At 45.5% G+C, this 23,143-nt stretch overlaps 1 protein-coding gene and 1 long non-coding RNA gene across 3 annotated transcripts in view; one reads left to right on the plus strand and one right to left on the minus strand.

The window, feature by feature from the left end:
• LOC310767995 overlaps nt 1-23,143 on the minus strand; it is a 135,422-nt gene that overhangs the window by 50,720 nt on the left and 61,559 nt on the right. The window lies entirely within an intron of this gene.
• On the plus strand, nt 4,904-18,036 carry LOC310767968 (interferon alpha-inducible protein 27-like protein 2A). 2 transcript variants are annotated; one of them, XM_083625657.1, is made up of 6 exons: nt 4,904-5,078; nt 6,968-7,057; nt 7,799-7,828; nt 14,566-14,800; nt 17,511-17,672; nt 17,776-18,036. In XM_083625657.1, the coding sequence occupies exons 4-6, from the start codon at nt 14,707-14,709 to the stop codon at nt 17,850-17,852; spliced, it is 333 nt and encodes a 110-aa protein (XP_083481783.1). In that variant the 5' UTR covers nt 4,904-5,078; nt 6,968-7,057; nt 7,799-7,828; nt 14,566-14,706; the 3' UTR covers nt 17,853-18,036. The 2 variants fall into 2 exon arrangements, with proteins under 2 accessions (XP_083481783.1, XP_083481782.1); XM_083625656.1 differs by lacking the exons at nt 4,904-5,078; nt 6,968-7,057; nt 7,799-7,828 and having other exon boundaries at nt 14,739-14,893.

Here is a 23,143-nt window from a genome sequence, read left to right on the forward strand (position 1 = left end):
TGCTGGGAGTTGTAGTCCAACATCTGGAGACCCAAGGCTGAGAAAGGATGCCCTAAGTGCACCTTGCCAACAAAGGTCCGTATAGTTAAAGCTATGGTTTTCCCAGTAGTGATGTATGGAAGTGAGAGCTGGACCATAAAGAAGGCTGATTGCCGAAGAACCGATGCTTTTGAATTATGGTGCTGGAGGAGACTCTTGAGAGTCCCATGGACTGCAAGAAGATCAAACCTATCCATTCTGAAGGAAATCAGCCCTGAGTGCTCACTGGAAGAACAGATCCTGAAGCTGAGGCTCCAAGACTTTGGCCACCTCATGAGAAGAGAAGACTCCCTGGAAAAGACCCTGATGTTGGGAAAGATGGAGGGCACAAGGAGAAGGGGACGACAGAGGACGAGATGGTTGGATACTGTTCTTGAAGCTACCAACATGAGTTTGACCAAACTGCGGGAGGCAGTGGAAGACAGGAGTGCCTGGCGTGCTCTGGTCCATGGGGTCACGAAGAGTCGGACACAACTAAACGACTAGACAACAACAACAAAGTGCATAGTTGCTGTTGTTTTTCCTCTCCTTTCAAGAAGAATATTGAGGTGCAGAATAATATATTTTTTTTTTTATAATATTTTTATTTTTTTCCAAATAGACATAACATACATAAACATACAAAGACAAAAACAAAACAAAAAAAACATGTACCATTTCATATCCTAATTTCTTATACCTTTCTTCCCCGACTTCCTCATGCCTCCCATTTCTGTATTCCGATTTCTTATCAATTACTCAGCAAATCTTCCCTTATTTTAATTTAAATTTAAACTAATCTTCCTTATTCTCCTTGTCTTAACCATTGCTAATAGTAACCATTTGCTTTCCAGTCCAACACCATTCTAACTTTCATTAATTTTGTAGTATTTCTTTAAATAGTCCTTGAATTTTTTCCATTCTTCTTGCACTGCTTCTCTTCCCTGGTTTCGGATTCTGCTCGTCATTTCTGCCAAGCCCATGTAGTCTATCACCTTCATCTGCCATTCTTCCAGTGTGGGTAGCTCTTGCGTCTTCCAGTACTTCGCGATGAGTATTCTAGCTGCTGTTGTAGCATACATAAAAAAAGTTATATCCGTCTTTAACACCCCTTGGCCGACAATACCCAAGAGAAAGGCCTCTGGTTTCTTGGGGAAAGTATATTTAAATACCTTTTTAAGTTCATTATAGATCATTTCCCAGAATGCCTTAATCTTCGGGCAAGTCCACCAGAGATGAAAAAATGTACCTTCAGTTTCTTTACATTTCCAACATTTATTGTCAGGCAAATGGTAAATCTTTGCAAGCTTGACTGGGGTTATGTACCACCTATATATCATTTTCATAATATTTTCTCTTAAGGCATTACATGCCGTAAATTTCATCCCGGTGGTCCACAACTTTTCCCAGTCAGCAAACAAAATATTATAACCAATGTCCTGAGCCCACTTAATCATAGCTGATTTAACCGTTTCACCTTGTGTATTCCATTTCAGCAGCAAATTGTACATTTTTGACAAATTCTTAGTACTGGGTTCTAACAGTTCTGTCTCCAATTTTGATTTTTCCACCTGGAAGCCAATTTTACTGTCCAGTTTAAACGCTTCATTTATTTGATGATAGTGCAGCCAATCTCTCACCTTCCCTTTTAATTTCTCAAAGCTCTGCAATCTCAGTTTGTCCCCTTCCTTTTCCAAAATTTCCCAGTATCTTGGCCACTTGGACTCCATATTTAACTTTTTAACTGCCTTAGCTTCCATTGGCGACAGCCACCTTGGAGTTTTATTTTCCAGCAAATCTTTATATCTAACCCAGACATTTAATAGTGCTTTTCTGACAATATGATTTTTAAAACTTTTATGTGCTTTAACCTTGTCATACCACAAATATGCATGCCACCCAAAAATATTGTTAAAACCTTCCAAATCCAAAATGTCTGTGTTTTCAAGAAGCAGCCATTCTTTCAGCCAGCAGAAAGCTGCCGCTTCATAGTACAATTTAAAGTCTGGCAGGGCAAACCCCCCTCTTTCCTTTGAATCCGTTAATATCTTAAATTTAATTCTGGGCTTTTTGCCCTGCCAGACAAATTTAGATATGTCTTTTTGCCACTTCTTGAAACAATCCATTTTATCCATTATTTGCAATGCTTGGAACAAAAACAACATTCTTGGCAATACATTCATTTTTATAACTGCAATTCGGCCTAACAAGGAAAGCTTTAAATTGGACCAAATCTCCAAATCTTTTTTCACTTCTCTCCAAGTTTTTTCATAATTATCTTTAAACAGATTCACATTTTTAGCTGTCATATTTATACCCAAATATTTCACTTTTTTAACCACGGTCAACCCTGTCTCGTTCTGAAACCTTTCTTTTTCTACCTGTGTCAAATTTTTCTCCAAAACCTTTGTCTTTGACTTATTCAATTTAAATCCTGCCATTTGACCAAACTCTTGAATTATTTCCAAAACTCTTTTCGTGCTAGCTTCTGGCTCTTGCAATGTAAGTACTAAATCATCTGCAAATGCTCTCAATTTATATTGTTTAGCTCCGACCTGAATCCCTTTAACCAACTGGTCCCTCCTAATCATATTAAGCAAAACCTCCAGGACCGATATAAAAAGTAGTGGGGAGATAGGGCACCCCTGACGTGTCCCTTTTTGAATCTTGAACTCTTCTGTAACCACATTATTTACAATAAGTTTCGCTTTCTGTTCAGAGTATATTGCACCTATACCATTCTCAAACCCTTGGCCTACCCCCATCCCCCGGAGGTTCTTCAACATAAAACTCCAAGAAATGTTGTCAAAGGCTTTCTCGGCATCCACAAATATCAAAACCGCCTTAGTGTTTATATTCACTTCCAGCTTTTCCAAAATGTCAATTATATTCCTTACATTGTTCGACAAATGCCTTTTTGGGAGAAAGCCCGCTTGGTCCCCATGAATCTCCTCCATCAAAACTCTTTTCAGTCTCTTTGCTAAAATATCAGCAAAGATTTTGTAATCCACATTCAATAACGAGATGGGTCGGTAGTTTTTAAGTTGAGTCTTTTCAGTCTCTGTCTTTGGTATAAGTGTGATATAGGCCTCACTCCACGTATCAGGTGCCCTTTTCCCCTCCATAATCTCATTACAGACTTCCTTCAAAGGCTGTATCAGTCCTTCCTTCAAAACTTTATAATATTTAGAAGTCAGTCCATCCGGCCCCGGGGATTTGCCCAGCGTCATGCCTTGAATGGCATCTTCTATTTCTTGTGCTGATATCTCCTGATTCAAAATTGTTTTACTTTCCTGCGAAACCTTTTTCAGCCCATTTTTCTCGAGGAATTGTTGTATATCCATTTCATTCTGCGGCCCTTGTGTGTAGAGTTGTCTAAAGTAGTTCTGAAAACAGTTCCTAATTTCCACTGGGTTGCTTATATTCTTTCCTTCCACCTCTATATTTGTCACCGTGTTGAGTTTTGAGGTGCAGAATAATAAACATGTCTTCCGTAATACAGATATGTGTCATTTTAGAATCAATTATTGCAAAGGTTGATGAATGCAATACATCAAGTAACAATAGAACAAATAACTATTGACTCCCGCACGACTCCTCCCCGCCCAACAGAATTCTTTTTGCTGTTGTTCATGAAAATAAGTTTATATTCAAAAAGTGGGAGAGACACCGTTACCTCTTCGGAAAATCACATCACAAGCATTACCTGATTTAAAAATTAATTTCACTGATTGGATGCGTTGTATCAGCGGCTGCTTCTTAGACCACACTGCTCCCTAGTGGCCGAATGTGTGAACCTTCTTGTACTTAATTCTCGAAGTACAGGGGTTGGGAACGCCTGGCCCCAGGGGCTGAATGGGGCCCTCAGACTCTACCCCAAGCCATACTCCACACACTGGTCCTACTCCAGGCCCTCCTCAACTGCTTGTGCCTGGTTGGAATCTCATTTCCTTGACCTGTGATAATGCCTCTTGCTTGCCTGGATGGAGAAGGGTGCATGAGTGTAAAAAGATTTGGCTTTTGCACAGCTGGGATGTAACAAACAGTAAAGAATCACACCTGTTACCCCATTGCCCTTGACTTGCCCACAAATGGGATGTTCCACCCCCAGCGAGGTTGCCAACAAGGGAATGTGGTTCTCAGGCTTCATGCTTTTAACATATTATCATCAGAGTAAAAGAATCAGATGACAATATATTTAAAGAATGTAAGCCCGCCCCTTAAAAAGCAGAGAATTCACCTTGCCAACAAAGGTCCGTATAGTGAAAGATATGGATTTCCCAGTAGTGATGCATGGAAGTGAGAGCTGGACCATAAAGAAGGCTGATCGCCGAAGAATTGATGCTTTTGAATTATGGTGCTGGAGGAGACTCTTGAGAGTCCCATGGACTGCAAGAAGATCAAACTTCTCCATTCTTAAGGAAATCAGCCCTGAGTGCTCACTGGAAGGACAGATCATGAAGCTGAGGCTCCAATACTTTGGCCACCTCATGAGAAGAGAAGACTCCCTGGAAAAGACCCTGATGTTGGGAAAGATGGAGGGCACAAGGAGAAGGGGACGACAGAGGACGAGATGGTTGGACAGTGTTCTCGAAGCTACCAGCATGAGTTTGACCAAACTGTGGGAGGCAGTGGAAGACAGGAGTGCCTGGGGTGCTCTTGGTCCATGGGGTTCACGAAGAGCCGGACACAACTAAACGACTAAACAACAACAACGGCTCGAACCCACAACATTGAGATTAAGAGTCTCGTGTTCTAGCAACTGTCATCCAATCTTGCTCAAATATTTGTGTATCACTTTTGTTTCCCTCCTTCTCCTCAGAGGGCTGGGAAATAGAAACCTAAAGGTTTGTGGAATGGTCCCTGGACGTTACTTAATAACTGGAGCAGGGCTGCAGCATGGAACTTGAGTCCAGATTCTGTTTACATTGGTGGAGCATGCTGTCAGTCACTAGCCTCTCCCCACTACAGAGAAGGATATAAACAAGAGGTGGCAGTGGCTGCAGATACACAAGAAGCGGAGTGGGTGAGTAGGAACTTCTCGGAGGATTACCCAAAGGGTAAGCAAGGGAAGTTGGTGACTCCATCAGTTCCTTCCCCAGCAGCTGAATATTGAAATGTTTCTTTTTCGTAGAAATATTTCTTAATATGCAATACCAAGTATCACTTCTCAGAATGTGTACTTTCCAAGAATTGAGTAGCTTTTAAGCTTATTTGGTGGGGAGCTAAAGATACGTAGTGTTTTTGGCAAAGTATCATAAAAGGAATCAAAGAAAAAGCAGGGTGTGAGCTTCCCTTGCCCCCTTGGTTTTGCTGTTAGACAACATTAAGGATGTTTTTAAAATGAAAGATCTAACTGTTAAAGTATTGTTAATAGGTTGTTTTCAACACAAATGCTGAATGCCTTTTTAAAAGCAACAATACCTTCATTTAAGAAAAGAAAATCTGGTGAGAGGTAACTTAATACAATTGCTCATATTGTTAGCAATTTGTTAACTTAATGCAACATATATAGGATAGATTGAAACAAGCCGACTCCTCATATAATTGGCAGATGCTTGTTAAATTTCTGGATTAAAGTCATATGGAAATGTTAGGTAGGAAATTCTAAAGATTAACTCTTTGGCTGTGAGGACGTTCTTTACTTCACCTGAGTATAACCTGGTGGCTGTTGGTTGTTTCTCTGATACTATGAATTTTTAATCATATAAGCTTGCACATTTTAAATTTACATTTGGTTATATTAAAAGCACAGTACAGTATTCAGGGGTGAAACTATGCTTCACTGAGGTCAAAGACACAGTTTGGCACACACACACAAACACGCCATAGGCATTTGCGCACACAAACACATCTCAACACATTTGTTCGTAACAAGTAGACAAAATATTATTTGAATACAAAGTTTTGCTTTTAAAAAAAATCCCCCACAGCATAATTTACACAACAGAATATCCAAAATAACTTATATCAACAAGTAATAAAAAGTATGCATTTTTTTTACAGTGTTAGAGGATATAATTTATATCTATTTAGAGCATTATAATGTTTTTGCTGCAGGTTAGCTGTGAGATAAATAAATTGTTCTTATATATTAAAGGCCAGAGCCAAACTGACTGAGGATGGGGGTGGGTGGGGAATAAGAGTCCAAAGAACAATATACGTACATAAGATAATTTGGTATCTTAATGATTGATATTATTAATTGTGTTATAAATTGTTATTGTTATAATGAGGGTATTATTGGATTATGATTGAAAATTAATAACAAATATTATAAAAATAAAATAAAAAGGACACCCCTCTGGAGGCTTCACCTGCAGCAAAAAACATGGCTACCCACCCCCACCCTCAACTAACTTTTTATCCAACTAACTTTTTCCACCAGTGACCTTCTTACTGGCTCTTCTATGCCTTTTAGCAGCAGCCTGGCCTGCAGAAATGTCTCTGAATATTTTCCAGCCAGACAGATGACAGAGTGAGGAACCCTCTTCCCAGCACTTTGTTTATCTGCATGCCTAATTACAAACTGACAAACTACAATTCCCAGGATTCCATGAGGGGGCACTATTTTCTGAGTTCCCTGGGAAGAGGGATTGATTGCTAAACCACTTTATCAGATGCGCAGAATTATCCTAAATTGGCCAAGTGATGTACACACAAATGCTTGGGAGGCAGAGGGTATGGAGAGGTCAAGAGGGAAACAAAATGCAAAAAACAAACAAACCAGGCAGTTGGTAATCGTGTAAAGGGAAATAATAATAATACCCCACCCTTCTGGGTATAAATACCCAGCCACTCTGGGCTGCTTCCAGCAAAATATAAAAACAATAATATGTCACACAGTAAAAACTTCCCGAAACAGAGACCAGCAGAGGATGATAATTGTCACTGTAACTATTTAGGGAGTGATTGTTAAACCACTTTGATACTTGTTGCTCTCAAACAGGAACAGGGATCTCCTAACAGCTCTCAGCACCCTCAACAAACTATAGTTCCCAGTATTCTTTGAGGGAAGCCATGATGACCATTTAAAGTGGTATAATACTGTCAACCAGCTCATGGGCGTAGCCAGGATCTTTGGGGGGGCAGGATTTGGTGGGTGGGTCAGGACTTTTGTTAGGGGGGCAGAACCGACGTGATTGGTCAGTTAGTTAAGTATTTACAGTATATTGTTTTACTTCCGGGGGGGGGGGGAGCTGCTCCCCCCGCTACACCCATGAACCAGAGTCCTTTTTTAACTCATGGAAGCTTATGCTGGATATAATTTGCTAGTCTTTATGTTACCATGAGACTCTTGGTTGCTTTTGCTGTGAAACAGAATTAACACGGCAGTTTCCCACCTTGGGAATTGTTTTAAGCAAATAATTTTAACAGTGTAGTGGCATAATGTGCGAGTGGGTTCTGGATGCAGTGGGAGTCTGAGTGGTTGTTAGTTAAGAACATAAGATCTTGCTGGATCAAGCCAATGGTCCATCTAGTCTAGAATCCTGTTCTCACAATGGCCATTCAGATGCATCTGGAAAACCCTCAATCGCAACTCCAGTGGTTTCCAGCAACTGGTATTCAGAAGCATTGCAGCCTCTGAACTGGAGGCAGAGCACAGCCATCGTGGCTTGTAGCCACTGATAGCCATGTCCTCCATGAATTTGTCCAGTCGTCTTTTAAAGCCACTCAAAATTGGTGGCCGTCACTGCCTCCTGTGGGATTGAGTTCCATAGTTTAACACACAATTGTACACTGCATTATCCTAACAAGAGTTTCTGGCACCTCTATACAGGTCTTTAGGAAGCCAGCATGGTTGAGCCAGGTAAGAGAGCCTGTTTACTTTCTTGGGGACTGGGTAACTGTAACCGTATAGTCCAAAGCAGTTGTCTCAAACTCTCAGTCAGCGACACAAACTCTCCTCACCTCCACCCCCACTCAGTGCAGATTAAAATTGGAGGCATGCTTCACTGTTAGCATTTGTTGACACTATGGCATTAATGTGTACACAGGTAAGGGGAAAAGGTAAAGGACCCCTGGACCTTTACCAGTCAAAGGTGACTATGGGGTTGCAGCGCTCATCTCACTTTCAGGCCGAGGTAGCTGACATTTCTCCACAGACAGCTTTCTGGATCATGTGGCCAGCATGACTAAACCACTTCTGGTGCAAACACTGTGACGGAAGCAAGAGTGCACGGAAACGCAATTTACCTTCCCGCCGCAGTGGTATCTATTTATCTACTTGCACTGGCATGCTTTCAAACTGCTAGATTGGCAGAAGCTGGGACAGAGCAATGGGAGTTCACCCCATCGTGGGGATTTGAACTGCCGGCAAGCCCAAGAGTCTCAGTGGTTTAGAACACAGTGCCACCTCCATCCCAGTACACAGACACTGTTTCTGTGAATGTATTTGTGTGCCTTCATCCGCATAGGAGTGCTTTTAATTTTATGTTTCCAAAATCTATCTTAATGTTCATGCACACTAGTAGGCAGTACTTGGTTAAATGTGTGTGTTGCCCCATGCTTCAATTAGAACTTCCCCGTTCCTGAAACTGGAGGTCTCTTGTGGGTATGAATGCAAGTACAGTGGTACCTCGGGTTAAGTACTTAATTCGTTCCAGAGGTCCGTTCTTAACCTGAAACTGTTCTTAACCTGAAGCACCACTTTAGGTAATGGGGCCTCCTGCTGCTGCCGTGCCGCCGGAGCACAATTTCTGTTCTCATCCTGAAGCAAAGTTCTTAACCTGAGGTACTATTTCTGGGTTAGCAAAGTCTGTAACCTGAAGCGTATGTAACCCGAGGTACCACTGTATTTCAAAATCTTGTACAACTGTATACATAGTGACCAAGACTAGATGAAAGAATTGAACAAATCTGAAATACTTTTCTTCTAGTTCTGCATGGGCAGTTGCATGCTCTTGTAACATCTTAGATTAATGTAACAGGCCACATCTTGGGCAGCTTTTGAAGACAGCACGGAAACAGAAGGTGGTTAAGAAATGCAACTGTGCCATTATGTTGGAAAATGCCAGTTTGAAATATATCTTGCCCAGTATTGAAAGATTTGCACTGAATAGCTGAAATATACTCAGAGTCGCAAAGTGATTTCATGCTCTTTATTCAGCTCATAGTGGTGAGGAGGAATGAATGAATGTCCCCTCAAGGTATCTGCTTTATATACATTATTTACACAATGGGCTGCACATGATTGGCTAATTCCGGAATTCTACTGTAAGCCAATCAGGTTGTGGATTCACTTCTATCTGGAGCATGATTGGGTGGTTCCTGCCAACCAATCATATTGCTGCATTGTTCTAGGACCAATCAGACTGCTGCATTCTGAATCCTATTGTTCTAGGACCAATCAGACTGCTGCCTTTTGGATCCTATTGTTCTAGGACCAATCAGACTGCTGCAGTTTGGATCCTATTCAACTCAGTACATAACACCCCTCCCCTCTAAGTTCCAGTCCTGCCCGGGAGGTCGCATTCATAGTCCTTGAGGTACGCCGGTGGCCTACGTGTGCGTTGCGGCCTGGGGTGTTCCCTGGTCCGGGGTTCAGGTTCTGGCTCATGTTCCAAGGATGCTGGCTGTGATGGGCCTGTTTGGTCTGGTGCAACCGGTTCGCTCAGTCGTGGTTCTGGTTCCGGTGTCCTTTCGGCCTCGCGGGTCCTCTCTGTATTTACTGATTCTGCCTCTCCTGCTGGCCCCTCCTGCTCTATGGGCTTCACTGCCCCTCTGTTCCCTTGGGACTCCTCTGACCTTTCCTGGTTTTCTCCCGGGAATCGTCGCCGTATCTGGTCGCAGTGGCGGCGCCAGCATTGCCCCCCATCCGTTAGCACCTCGTACGACACGGGACCAGTGACCCTGGTGACTGTGGCGGGTACCCATGCTGGGCCTGCCCCAAAATTCTTTGCGTACACTGGGTCCTGGGCCTCGAAGGTCCGGGGGTTCCTGCCTTCCCCCACCACTACCTCATCCTGAGCTCTATCGGGGTGAAGGCGGTCCAATCTGATTGCAAGGCGCCGACCCATTAGTAGTTCAGCGGGGCTCCGGCCAGTCGTTGAGCTGGGGGTGCTGTGTTGTGCTAGGAGGAATGTGGCAAGGCGGTACTCCCAATCCCCTTGCGTCATGCGGCGAAGGGTGTCCTTGGTGGTCCGCACCATGCGTTCTGCTTGGCCATTGGTGGCAGGGTGGAATGGCGCCGAACGGATGTGGTGGATGGCGTTCTGCGCTGTGAAGGTTTGGAATTCTCCTGACGTAAATGCAGTCCCGTTGTCTGAGACGAGAGTGTCAGGGAGCCCGTGGGTTGCAAACAGCCTGCGTAGTACCCGGATGGCTGCGGACGTAGAAGTGGACGGTACCAGTGCGACTTCCAGCCATTTGGTGTAGGAGTCCACCACTATGAAGAATGTTTTCCCCTGAAAGGGGCCAGCGAAGTCCACATGCAGGCGTGACCATGGTGCTCGGGCGGACTCCCAGGACTGGACTGGGGCCCTTGGGGGATCTGGGCGGGATTCTTGGCAGGCCTGGCAGTGTTTGACCCAGGCCTCTATCTCTCCGTCGATCCCCGGCCACCACACATAACTCCTGGCAAGGGCCTTCATTCTTACTACCCCTGGGTGTGTCTCGTGTAGGGCTGTGAGGACCCTTTTGCGGAGGGGCTGGGGAACAACGACCCTGCTTCCCCATAACAGGCACCCCTTGTGGGCCGACAGTTCATGTTTGCGGGTTGTGTAGCCGGCGAATTCTGGCCCGGGGCTGCTGCTGGGCCATCCCCTCCACACCCAGTCCAGGACCCGGGAGATGACCCTATCTTTCTTGGAATGGTGTGCAACTTCTTGTGCCTGAATGGGGCGGTCGGGAAGCAGCTCCAGGCTCATAACCTCTTGTGCAGGTGCTGGGTCGGGGCCTGTTTCCGGTAGTGGTAGCCTGCTGAGGGCGTCCGCATGGCCCATCGCCTTCCCAGGGCGGTGAATCAGTGCATACTGGTAGCTGGCAAGGAAAATTGACCACCTGAGGACACGAGGAGACAGCACTTGGGGGGTCTGCTTTTCGGAGGCAAACAAGCCAAGCAAGGGCTTGTGGTCAGTCACCACGGTGAAGGGCCGCCCGTACAAGAAATCATGGAATTTTTTTACTCCCTTCACGATTGCCAGACCCTCCTTGTCGATTTGCGAGTAGTTCCGCTCGGTTGCGTTGAGTGTCTGGGAAAAGTATGCCACCGGTACCTCTCTTCCATCCGGGAGTTGGTGTCCCAGGACAGCGCCAATGCCATAGGGTGAGGCGTCGCATGCTAGCACCACCGGCAGCCTCTCGTCGAAGTGTGCCAAGACCGAGTTTGAGACAAGCAAGTCCTTGACTGCCTGGAATGCGGCCTCCTGGCGCTGGCCCCACACCCAAGGGGCCCACTTGTCCAGGAGTCTGTGTAGGGGCTCCGCTACCGCCGCCTTGTGGGGAAGGAAGGAATGGTAAAAGTTCAATAGTCCCAAGAAGCCCTGAAGTTCAGTCTTGTTCTTGGGCGCTGGGGCATCACAAATGGCCCGTACCTTGTCCCCAGTCGGGTGGACCCCTTCTGCGTCCACCATAAATCCCAGAAAGTCCACCTGAGGCACTCCTAGTAGACATTTTTCCCGCTTCACCTTGAGACCCGCCGTCTGGAAACGGTGCAGAACGGTGCGGAGGCGGTCCTCAAACTCCTCTGGTGTGGGCCCGGCAATCAACACATCATCGAAGAAGGGGGTGACGCCAGGAATCCCTTTAAGGAGAGAGTCCATTAGATTCTGGAATATGCCTGGTGCCACGCTGACACCGAATTGCAGCCGCTTTACCCTGAACGCTCCTCTGTGCGTCACAATCGTCTGTGCCTCTGCTGTGGCCTCATCTACTGGCAGTTGTTGATATGCTTGGGCCAAGTCCAGCTTGCCAAAAATTTTCGACCCAGCCAGGGTGGTAAGGACATGGCTGACCACTGGCACTGGGTATGCATGGGCCGTGAGGGCCTTGTTTATGGTACATTTGTAGTCTGCGCAGATGCGGACCGAACCATTCGGCTTGACGGGTGTGACGATTGGGGTTTCCCAGGGGGCATTAGGCACCGGCTCCAGCACTCCTTGCTCCACGAGTCGGTCCAATTCCTCATCTATACGGGGTTTCAGGGCGAACGGGACCCGGCGGGCCTTGAGCCTGACTGGTCGTACTGCGGGGTCAAGCTGTAGAGCAATGGGGGGGGCCCGTATACTGTCCCAATTTCCCATCAAAAACCCCCGGAAATTCCTTGCATATGGCGTCCACGTCCACTTGTAAGGTAGTGTGGTTCACCCCGGTGACGGCTAGCCCCAGTGGTCCAAACCATGCCAATCCCAGTAAGCTAATGTAGGGGCCCTTGACCACAAGCAAGTCCAGTTGCCGCGTCCGCCCTCGGTATTGCACCCTGAAGGTCCCCACCCCCATTGTGGGGACCTTACGTTTCTGGAAGTCCCGGAGGGTGAATGGGGCCGGCCTGAGTTTGGGACCCCCAGTAGGACACAGTTTCCTTAAGGTCCTTGCCGAGATTATGGATAGAGTTGAACCCGTGTCAAGCTCCATGCGGCATGGGGCCCCCTCTATCTGTACCTCTACATAAATTTTCTCTACGTTGGGGTGGGGCAACTGGTATACCTGGAAGTCCGTGAGCTCCGTCGAGTTGCCTTGGTGTGTTGGGCCCCGGGACCTGGGGCTCTTGGATTGGTCATCTGATGCCTGGCGTCGGGTGGGCCGAGCTCGACACACCCGGGCGATGTGTCCCAATTTTCTGCACTGCCTGCACTCTGCGTTGCGGAAACGGCAGGTCCTCCTCTCGTGACTGTCTCCACAGCTTGCGCAGTTCCCTGCTTCTCGTCGAGGCAGCTGTGGTATGTGGGCTGCTTGAGTGCGCTGCTGTACTCGGTGCACCTCCTCCCTGTTGGATCCTGAGTCGTCGGTGAGGTCTTCGTGGTGGACCCTCGGTTGGGACGGCTGGCTCGGCCGTGCCTCTTGCGTCGACCTCTCGGCAGCTTCCGTTGCCAGGGCCTCCTCCAGAGCGACCTGGAACGTTAGGTCCTTCTTAGCGTAGAGGCGTCGTTGCAGCTTCTCATCCTTCAGGCCACCGACGAGGCGGTCACGAAGCATGTTCTCCAGCTCTGAGAAGTTGCAGAACCGGGCAGCTTGGCGGAGAGAGGTCACAAACCCAGTTATGGTTTCCCCAGGGGCTTGCCGCTTTGCATAGAAGGCATTTCGACGAGCCACCACAGAGGGCTGTGGCGAAAAGTGCCCCTTCAGCTGTTCCATTATTGTTTTGTATGGAACAGTAGCGACGTCGTCGGGTGCAAGGAGAGCCCGGGCGATTTCAAACGTCTCCTCTCCGCAGATGCTGAAGAATATTGCCCTCTTCTTGGCGTCTTCTTCATCGGTGACCCCTTTGGCTTCTAGGAGGAAGGTGAAACGGGAGGCGTACGCTTCCCAGTCTCCAGATGCTGGGTTGAACGGCGAGAAGCTGCTGTCGGTTGCCATTCTGAGTTCCTTGTGTCCCGGAGCTGAAGCCTGGATACACGGTGCGAGGCAGCGGTGCGGCAGGTGGCGGTGCTGCGGTGCTGTGTGTGGCAGTCAGCTCAGCGGGATCCCACCTTCGTCGCCAGTGAAATGTACTCAGAGTCGCAAAGTGATTTCATGCTCTTTATTCAGCTCATAGTGGTGAGGAGGAATGAATGAATGTCCCCTCAAGGTATCTGCTTTATATACATTATTTACACAATGGGCTGCACATGATGGGCTAATTCCGGAATTCTACTGTAAGCCAATCAGGTTGTGGATTCACTTCTATCTGGAGCATGATTGGGTGGTTCCTGCCAACCAATCATATTGCTGCATTGTTCTAGGACCAATCAGACTGCTGCATTCTGAATCCTATTGTTCTAGGACCAATCAGACTGCTGCCTTTTGGATCCTATTGTTCTAGGACCAATCAGACTGCTGCAGTTTGGATCCTATTCAACTCAGTACATAACAATAGCAGTTCATTTCTGGGCACAGTGCCAATTGATAGCTTCCACTTCCCTCTGCCACAGGTAGGGATGGGGGAGAAACTCATTTCCTTTCAGATTGGAAGGTGAACTTCCCTAATTTGCACTTTCAGAAGCAGTACAAGAACCAAAACAACAACCCTTTGAGATGTGCACTTCTCCGAATTTTGCAGTGCAGTTCCTCAGCCAAGCAATGTGTACAAAAAGGCACACACTGTCCTTAAAAATGTGTAGATTAGTAAAAATAATTTTTTTTAAATGTATTGTTTTAGAGAAATTGCTTTGCAAAAAAAAATGTGTGCACTAAGGAATATTGCATAAAAATGTATATATTAGGAGAAATCAGCATTGAAATGTTGGTAAATTTTCATTATAATTTGTTTGTATTTGCTTTTAAATCAAGGTGATATGGAAATGTGAACTGAACCTGAGATTGAAAAACATGAGGAACAGAAAGGAACTGAAACTGACAAATATGCCCATCATAGTTGTAGCTCACCTGATGCTTTTTTGCATTTTACAGTCATACCTCTGGTTGCGAATGTGATCCATGCGGGAGGCACGTTCACAACCCGCAGTGTTCGTAGCCTGAAGCGCCGCGTCTGCGCACAATGCAATCCGGCGCTTCTGCGCACGCGTGTGACATCATTTTGTGCTTCTGCACATGAGCGAGCCTGGAAGTAACCCGTTCTGGTACTTCTGGGTTCTGCGCAGTCTGCAACTTGAAAACGCGCAACCCGCAGAGTTCGTAACCCGAGGTATGACTGTATATGTACTTGAGATCCATTATATCTTATTAAAACAAGTCTCTCTTTCAGTAACTGCAGCTTTGGGAGGTGCAGCCGGCTTGGGTAAGTAATCTGGATTTCCAGTTGGGCAAATTTCGGTGATTATTTTGCTTGTAGCAGCATGAATGAAGCTTGCAAGTCATTGGAAATGGTGGAGTTCACAATGAAAGTCTGGCTTGATGAGAGCTGTGAAATGGCTTTGACAGAACACCTGGCATATCAAAACAGAATAACTGAAGGGATAGCCAACAGCATTAAATTTAACAAAATTTGGGTGCCCTTTCTGCATTAAGCAAATATCATCATCATCAACAATCTTTATTACGGTCCAGAAACCCAACAAAACATTACAAATCAATACACAGTTCATACAGCCTACCTCCAGGTTAATCAAGCATTTTGTTTAGAATATAGGGCTCATTTGTTCTTGCAACCACCGATAAAAACTTTGCCATTGCCAACGTTCTAGCTTTTGTCCGGTCTTCCAGTAGTAACCTGACATAGTGAGCCTCTGATTTTCCCGGGAAAGGCACCAGCAAGGGTAGTATCAGTTCAGCCCTGGCCTGCTCATACTTCGCACAATGGAAGAAAATATGATTTATGGAATCGATGTCTTGAGCACACGAGCAAAGTCTGTCCTGGTAGGGAACTCCTCTCAACCTACCATCTAGCACTGCAGAGGGGAAGACATTTAGTCTGGCTTTGGTGAAAAGCCTTCGATAGTTAGGTACTGTCAGGTTTTTGATGTAAGATGTTAACTCAAAGACATACCCATATTGAACTCCTGCTGCCAGCGGACTACATACTGCGTGTGATCGAGATCGCAAGTCACTGTGTGCATTGTCCCATAATCTTTGCTTTAAAACCTTTTGGGCGCCTTCATAACCCAGGTAATACAGTTGGGGGGGGGGAGAGACAGACCAATAGAGGTGGCTTTTTTAGCCATGGTTTTCTGCCATTTGCTGACAATTTCCTCATTGGTCAAATGTTGGTACAGACCCTTCCCTAAATTAAACACTGAAATCCTGAGCCAATGTTTTAGGGCAGCCCACCATGCTCTAGCTGAAATTGGGCATTCACCAGCTTCCAACAGAATTACAGAGTTGGGGACGCAGTTAGGTATCTGCAGCAGGGCTCGTATAAATTTTGCCTGAAAGCCATCTAGCTTTGGCAGGTTCCCATTATGCCAGATATTTGCTGCATACAGGAGTTGGGAAACGGGCTTTGTGTTGAAAACCCTTAAGGCTGCAGGGAGGTTTGCCAATGGTGCTTCCAAGATCCTGTATGATGGAATGTGAGCCCTAGGTAACTGAAGTATTTTACCTGTTCAAGGTTATGGCCATCCAGCACCCATTTAGACTGGGAGAATCTTCTTTCGAAGACTAAAATTTTAGATTTTTCATAATTAATGGATAAACCATTTCCAGAACAGTAATCAGAAAATTTCCTCAACAGATAATTCAAACCTGGTCTGGAATGCGAGATGATGGCTGCGTCATCAGCATACAACAACAAAGGGGTCCTTCTCATTCCTATTTTTGGAATGTGTCCATCTGGGTCCATTAAGTTCTCTTCTAGGTCATTTAAGAATAGACAAAACAATGTGGGGGCCAAAATACAACCCTGTCTCACCCCCCTAGTCATCTCGATGCTGTTCGATAGCTGTCCCTGTCGACCGCATCAGACCTGCAGTTTGGTTCCATTGTACAGGGCTTTTATAAGAAGCCCTTTATATCTATATATCGTAGTAGTCCCACGCTGTGCACCCTATGGAGCCTTGTGTCTAGAGGGAGGTCAACACAAGGTAGAGGCTGTCGCCTGGGCAAGATTTCTTCTATCCTGATTAAACATCTGCCTTACATCAGATAAAGATCCTCTCCTCAGCGATGTTTTGTTAGATCCCTTTCTTTCCCCAGGGCTACAACAGTTTAACAAGAAGGTACTGCAACTCAGGCTGTCAGTGGAACTTTTGCGATCGATGTCCCTACCATCTGCCAAGGCTATATCAAAAACTAGGTTGTGGGATATTGAACGCCAAGAACTAGCAGCAGCAGCAGAGGAAACATGTTTCCCTCTTTATTTTAAACTTTCTTGGGCACATGAAACTAACCACAATTACCTTGAATTTCTGCTTAACCCTCAAGAAAAAGGGCATTTTCGCTGGCCAGGTTTAATTCAAATCCATCAAACCTCAGGCAGGGGAAGGTTCTCAGGCAGGATGGAAGGAGAAAGAACTTGCCCATGTGACGACCACCTGGTGGAAACCCTTACACACATTGTTCTTCATTATAAACTATATGCTGATCTCCTTCAGCAATTTCTAGAGCAACTCTCTATCCCCAAATGGAAACCAGAGTTGGAGGTCATACATTTTATTTTACTGGGGAATGATCAGGAGCTCACCAAGTTAGTAGCTAAATATAGCTATTTGGTTTTTTGTCATTGAAATACACTGCAGACGTCTGATCTCCCTGGAGACCTAGAGATGTGATGATAGTCTGCTCTGCCTCCTTTCTTTTAGCAAATGTTTTGTGCCACTGGGGAAGTGTTAATTCTGTATTGATTTGTTTTGGATGTTTGTATGTGATGGCAATAAAAGGTTTGATGGTGATGATGATATATCGTAGTCAGTTCCCCTACTTCTATCATGTAACATATTCCTAATTCTGTGTTCTTGCAGCAGTGGCCACGATTGCTGTACCAGTAGCACTGGGAGCAGCAGGCTTCACTGGAGCTGGAATTGCAGCTGGCTCTCTGGCTGCAAAAATGATGTCGGCAGCGGCCATCGCCAATGGTGGAGGAGTAGCAGCTGGGAGCGCTGTTGCCGCGCTTCAGTCAATCGGTATGTCTGCTGCTCTCAGGACAAGAACCACATGATTGGCAGAGCCAGTCTCCCCACCTTGAGCTCTTCATCACAATAATGGTGTGCCTTGATCTTCTTCTAGGTGCTGCTGGGCTGTCCACTGCTACCACAGCTGCACTGACAGCTGGTGGAGCACTGCTGGCTGCCATCTTCCCTTAAGAAGACACACATACGGAGAGGCCATATCTACTTGGAAAAGCAGTACTTGGAAGATTATGCTTTGCCGTCAACGGCATAACTCACTTGATTTACCTTCAGTAAAATGTGATTTTAATCAATGCTACGTTATTCCTGTTGGCCAAAATGTGCAGCAACAAATAAAGCTTTGAGAGTTTAACAACAACAAGAGTGTTAGCAAGAAAGCTGATTGGTGGCATCACACAACACACATGTAAAATACTTGCTGTCCCATGAGGAAAAGATCCATGTTTTCCTTAGCAGGCTTTTGACTTCAGTGTTTTGTGCTGCACTGGGGGAAACTCCATTTCCCCTCTTTGCACAATTATGAGCTTCTTAGTTGAGAGTCCCATTCTGACTGGAGTCCAGACATGTACTGAGGCCCCCAGTAATAGAGCTCAGATTCACCTAGTGCAATTAACCGGCAGTAGATTCAGAACCAATAGAGGAAAACACTCCTTTGCAAAGTTGTGATAGTCAATAGCTTTGAGGGGACATTAAAAAGTAATAATTGAGGATTAGACCAATTGATGGATGGCAGATATGGGACAGTTGCATATTCCTGCATTGCAGGGGTTGGACTAGATGATCCTCAGGGTCCCTTCCAACTCTATGCTTCTATGACCCCAAGGGCTGTTGATGACTATTAATCACAATAGTTATTTGGAACACTGAACAGACTATACTGGGAACAAGCATGGGACAGGCCTGCCTGTTAAGCATTCAAGGACGGTCTTTCAGCACGCACCACAAACTACAGTGGTACCTCAGGTTAAGAACTTAATTCGTTCTGGAGGTCCGTTCTTAACCTGAAAATGTTTTTAACCTGAAGCACCACTTTAGCTAATGGGGCCTCCCGCTGCCGCTGCGCCATCACTGGACAATTTCTGTTCTCATCCTGAAGCAAAGTTCATAACCTGAGCTACTATTTCTGGGTTAGCGGAGTCTGTAACCTGAAGCATATGTAACCTGAAGTGTATGTAACCCGAGGTACCACTGTATTTGGAGAACTTTTGAACTTGGGTATGTGCTACTTAAAAGCAACAGTGTTAGATGGAAACACCAGGCAGAATTGGAACACCACTGGGACTGACAAACAGGAGATCAAGGGTTCTTCCAGATGGTCAGTATTTTATGTGTGATTCCAGCACAAAGTGGAACGTAAGGTCTATGTATTTAAGTGGATTAAACAACACTTCCCCTCGTGCAGGGATGTCCAATTGGGCTCTTTTTCCTTTGTGGGGGCAAAAGAGCATCCGGTCCCGCCCCCTTGCCCCGTCCTCCATTTGTGTACAATCGCTAGTACGGAAGACAGTTTTCGCCATGATCCTGAGCGTTCTTTTGGTAAGCGACTTTTACCTTTCCCCCCTAAAGTCAACAAGTTTGGCTTTCCTCCCTAAAACAAAGCTCAACAACTTTGACCTGAACCCCTCCAAAAGGGGTAGATCACTGCCAGTTTTTTATTCTGTAAGTAGATTGCAGTCTCTTGGGAGTTTGACATCCCTGCCCTAGTGCAATGAATCCACTTTTTTTACTTCTGAAACTGAAATTGACCAATTCTATGAAGACTTACAACACCTTCTAGAAATGACACCAAAGAAGGATGTTCTTCTCATTATAGGGGATTGGAATGCTAAAGTAGGGAATCAAGAGATAAAAGGAACAACTGGCAAGTTTGGCCTTGGAGATCAAAACGAAGCAGGGCAAAGGCTAATAGAGTTCTGTCAAGAGAACAAGCTGGCCATCACAAACACACTTTTCCAACACCACAAGAGACGACTCTACACATGGACATCACCAGATGGGCAGCATTGAAATCAGATTGATTATATTCTCTGCAGCCAAAGATGGAGAAGCTCTATACAGTCAGCAAAAACAAGACCTGGAGCTGACTGTGGCTCAGATCATCAGCTTCTTATAGCAAAATTCAAGCTTAAACTGAAGAAAGTAGGACAAACCACTGGGCCGGTAAGATACAATCTAAATAAAATCCCTTATGAATACACAGTGGAAGTGAGGAACAGGTTTAAGGATTAAAATTTGGTGGACAGAGTGCCTGAAGAACTATGGATAGAGGCTCGCAACATTATACAGGAGGCAGCAACAAAAACCATCCCAATGAAAAGGAAATGCAAGAAAGCAAAGTGGCTGTCCAACGAGGCCTTACAAACAGAGGGGGAGAGAAGGCAAGCAAAATGCGAGGGAGATAGTGAAAGATACAGGAAATTGAATGCAGATTTCCAAAAAATAGTAAGGAGAGACAAGAAGGCCTTCTTAAACGAGCAATGCAAAGAAATAGAGGAAAACAACAGAATGGGAAGAACCAGAGATCTGTTCAAGAAAATTGGAGATATGAAAGGAACATTTCATACAAAGATTACTATAATAATAAAGGACAAAAGTGGTAAGGACCTAACAGAAACAGAAGACATCAAGAAGAGGTGGCAAGAATACACAGAGGAATTATACCAGAAAGATATGGATGCCTCGTACACCCCAGGTAGTGTGGTTGCTGACCTTGAGCCAGACATCTTGGAGAGTGAAATCAAATGGGCCTTAGAAAGCACTGCTAATAACAAGGCCAGTGGAACTGATTGTATTCCAGCTGAACTATTCAAAATTTTAAAATATGATGCTGTTAAGATGCTACACTCAATATGCCAGCAAGTTTGGAAAACTCAGCAGTGGCCAGAGGGTTGGAGAAGATCAGTCTTCATCCAAATCCCAAAGAAGGGCAGTGCCAAAGAATGCTCCAACTACCGCACAATTGCACTCATTTCACATGCTAGCAAGGTTATGCTTAAAATTCTACAAGGAAGGCTCAAGCAGTATGTGGACCGAGAACTCCCAGAAGTGCAAGCTGGATTTAGAAGAGGCAGAGGAACCAGAGACCAAATTGCAAACATGCACTGGATTATGGAGAAAGCTAGAGAGTTCCAGAAGGACATCTGCTTCTGCTTCATTGACTATGCAAAAGCCTTTGACTGTGTCGAGCACAGCAAACTATGGTAAGTTCTTGAAGAAATGGGAGTGCCTGATCACCTCATCTGTCTCCTGAGAAATCTCTATGTGGTACAAGAAGCTACAGTTAGAACTGGATATGAAACAACTGATTGGTTCAAAATTGGGAAAGGCGTACGACAAGGCTGTATATTGTCTCCCTGCTTATTTAACTCATATGCAGAATTCATCATGCGAAAGGCTGGGCTGGATGAATCCCTAGCCGGAATTAAGATTGCTGGAAGAAATATCAACAACCTCAGATATGCAGATGACACAACCTTGATGGCAGAAAGTGAGGAGGAATTAAAGAACCTTGAAAGAGGAGAGTGCAAAATATGGTCTGAAGCTCAACATCAAAAAAACGAAGATCATGGCCACTGATCCCATCACCACCTGGCAAATAGAAGGGGAAGAAATGGAGGCAGTGAGAGATTTCACTTTTTTGGGCTCCATGATCACTGCAGTTGGTGACAGCAGCCACGAAATTAAAAGACGCCTGCTTCTTGGGAGAAAAGCAATGACAAACCTAGACAGCATCTTAAAAAGCAGAGACATCACCTTGCCAACAAAGGTCCGTATAGTTAAAGCTATAGTTTTCCCAGTAGTGATGTATGGAAGTGAGAGCTGGACCATAAAGAAGGCTGATTGCCGAAGAATTGATGCTTTTGAGTTATGGTGTTGGAGGAGACTCTTGAGAGTCCCATGGACTGCAAGAAGATCAAACGTATCCATTCTGAAGGAAATCAGCCCTGAGTGCTCAGTGGAAGGACAGATCGTGAAGCTGAGGCTCCAATACTTTGGCCACCTCATGAGAAGAGAAGACTCCCTGGAAAAGACCCTGACATTGGGAAAGATGGAGGGCACAAGGAGAAGGGGACGACAGAGGACGAGATGGTTGGATAGTGTTCTCGAAGCTACCAGCATGAGCTTGACTAAACTGCGGGAGGCAGTGGAGGACAGGAGTGCCTGGCGTGCTCTGGTCCATGGGGTCACGAAGAGTCGGACACAACTAAACGACTAAACAACAACAACAACAACAACAACAACAACAACAACAAACCCACCCCATGCCTCAGCCAAGCACAGTGGGCACCCCTCTCTGCAGGGGGTGGACTTTGATTTTGTGGAATGGGTTTCAATGGGCTGGAGAGGATATATTGATTACAATGTATCCCTCCAGACACCCATGCATGTGGGTTGAACAGAGTTTCCAAATCCCATACTTGGCATCAAAACTAAAAGCATAGGGAATTGAGCTATAAAACCTTATTTGGAGCAAGTCCAACTCTGAAGTAAGCTTGCTTCCCCCTTCTTACCCTGTTTAATAAAGAATCAGGGAATAATTTAGGAAGTAAGTTTAAAAATATATTTACTTACTTTATAATCATGGATTGGTTCACAGCAACATAGCAGTAACAACTATGCAGGCAAAATACTTATATTTACAATATAACCAGCTTCAGGCCTGTGCCTAAAGATGGGGCAAGCAGAGGCATGCCTGCGTCCAACACTGGTCAAAGGAGGAGAGAGAAGAACAGGAAGTACTATATGCTGCTTCCTCCCCAGGAGAGGAGGGGAAATGACATCACACAGAGCCCTCTCTATGAATTGCATTTCTATGGGCTGAGTATCTGGCTATTGGCAATACAACTCTGTGGACTTAGCCCCTTCTCATGCTAACTAGCCAGAACATGCACTTGTTGGGTTTGGCTGCTAATCTCCCACAGATTGTGCCAATGTTCCTCCTTACACGGAGGAGTGCTACAGCGTGGCCATTGCGTGCAGCAGCAGCGATAGCCATTCAATCAATGTTTAAAATGCCTTCAGTGAAGGAGAGTCCGTCACTTCCGAGGGAGTCCGTTCCACTGTCAAACAGCTCTGTCAGAAAGTTCTTCCTGATGTTTACTTGGAATCTTCTTGTAATTTGAATCCGTTGGTTCAGCTCCTACCCCCTGGAGCAGCAGAAAACAAGCACAGCTCCATCTTCCATGTGACAGCCCTTTAGATATTTGAAGATGGCTATCATATCACTTCTCGGCCTTCTCTTCTCCAGGCTAAACTTACCCAACTCCCTCAGCTGTTCCTCCTAAGGCTTTCTTTCCACTTGCAGGTATCTGGCCTGCCCAGGTGAGTTCCAGTCCATTGTGCCACTCCCCCTTTTATCTCTGACCAGGAACTGTGTGACTTTGGTGTCTCCATATCCTGTTTTCTGAAGCAGGTTGGCTCCCACCCATGTAACTGACTCTGTGTCGGAAATCAAGCCTATATCG

The sequence above is a fragment of the Podarcis filfolensis genome (genome assembly GCF_964270895.1).
Source record: "Podarcis filfolensis genome assembly, chromosome: 8".
Taxonomy (NCBI): Eukaryota; Metazoa; Chordata; class Lepidosauria; order Squamata; family Lacertidae; genus Podarcis; species Podarcis filfolensis.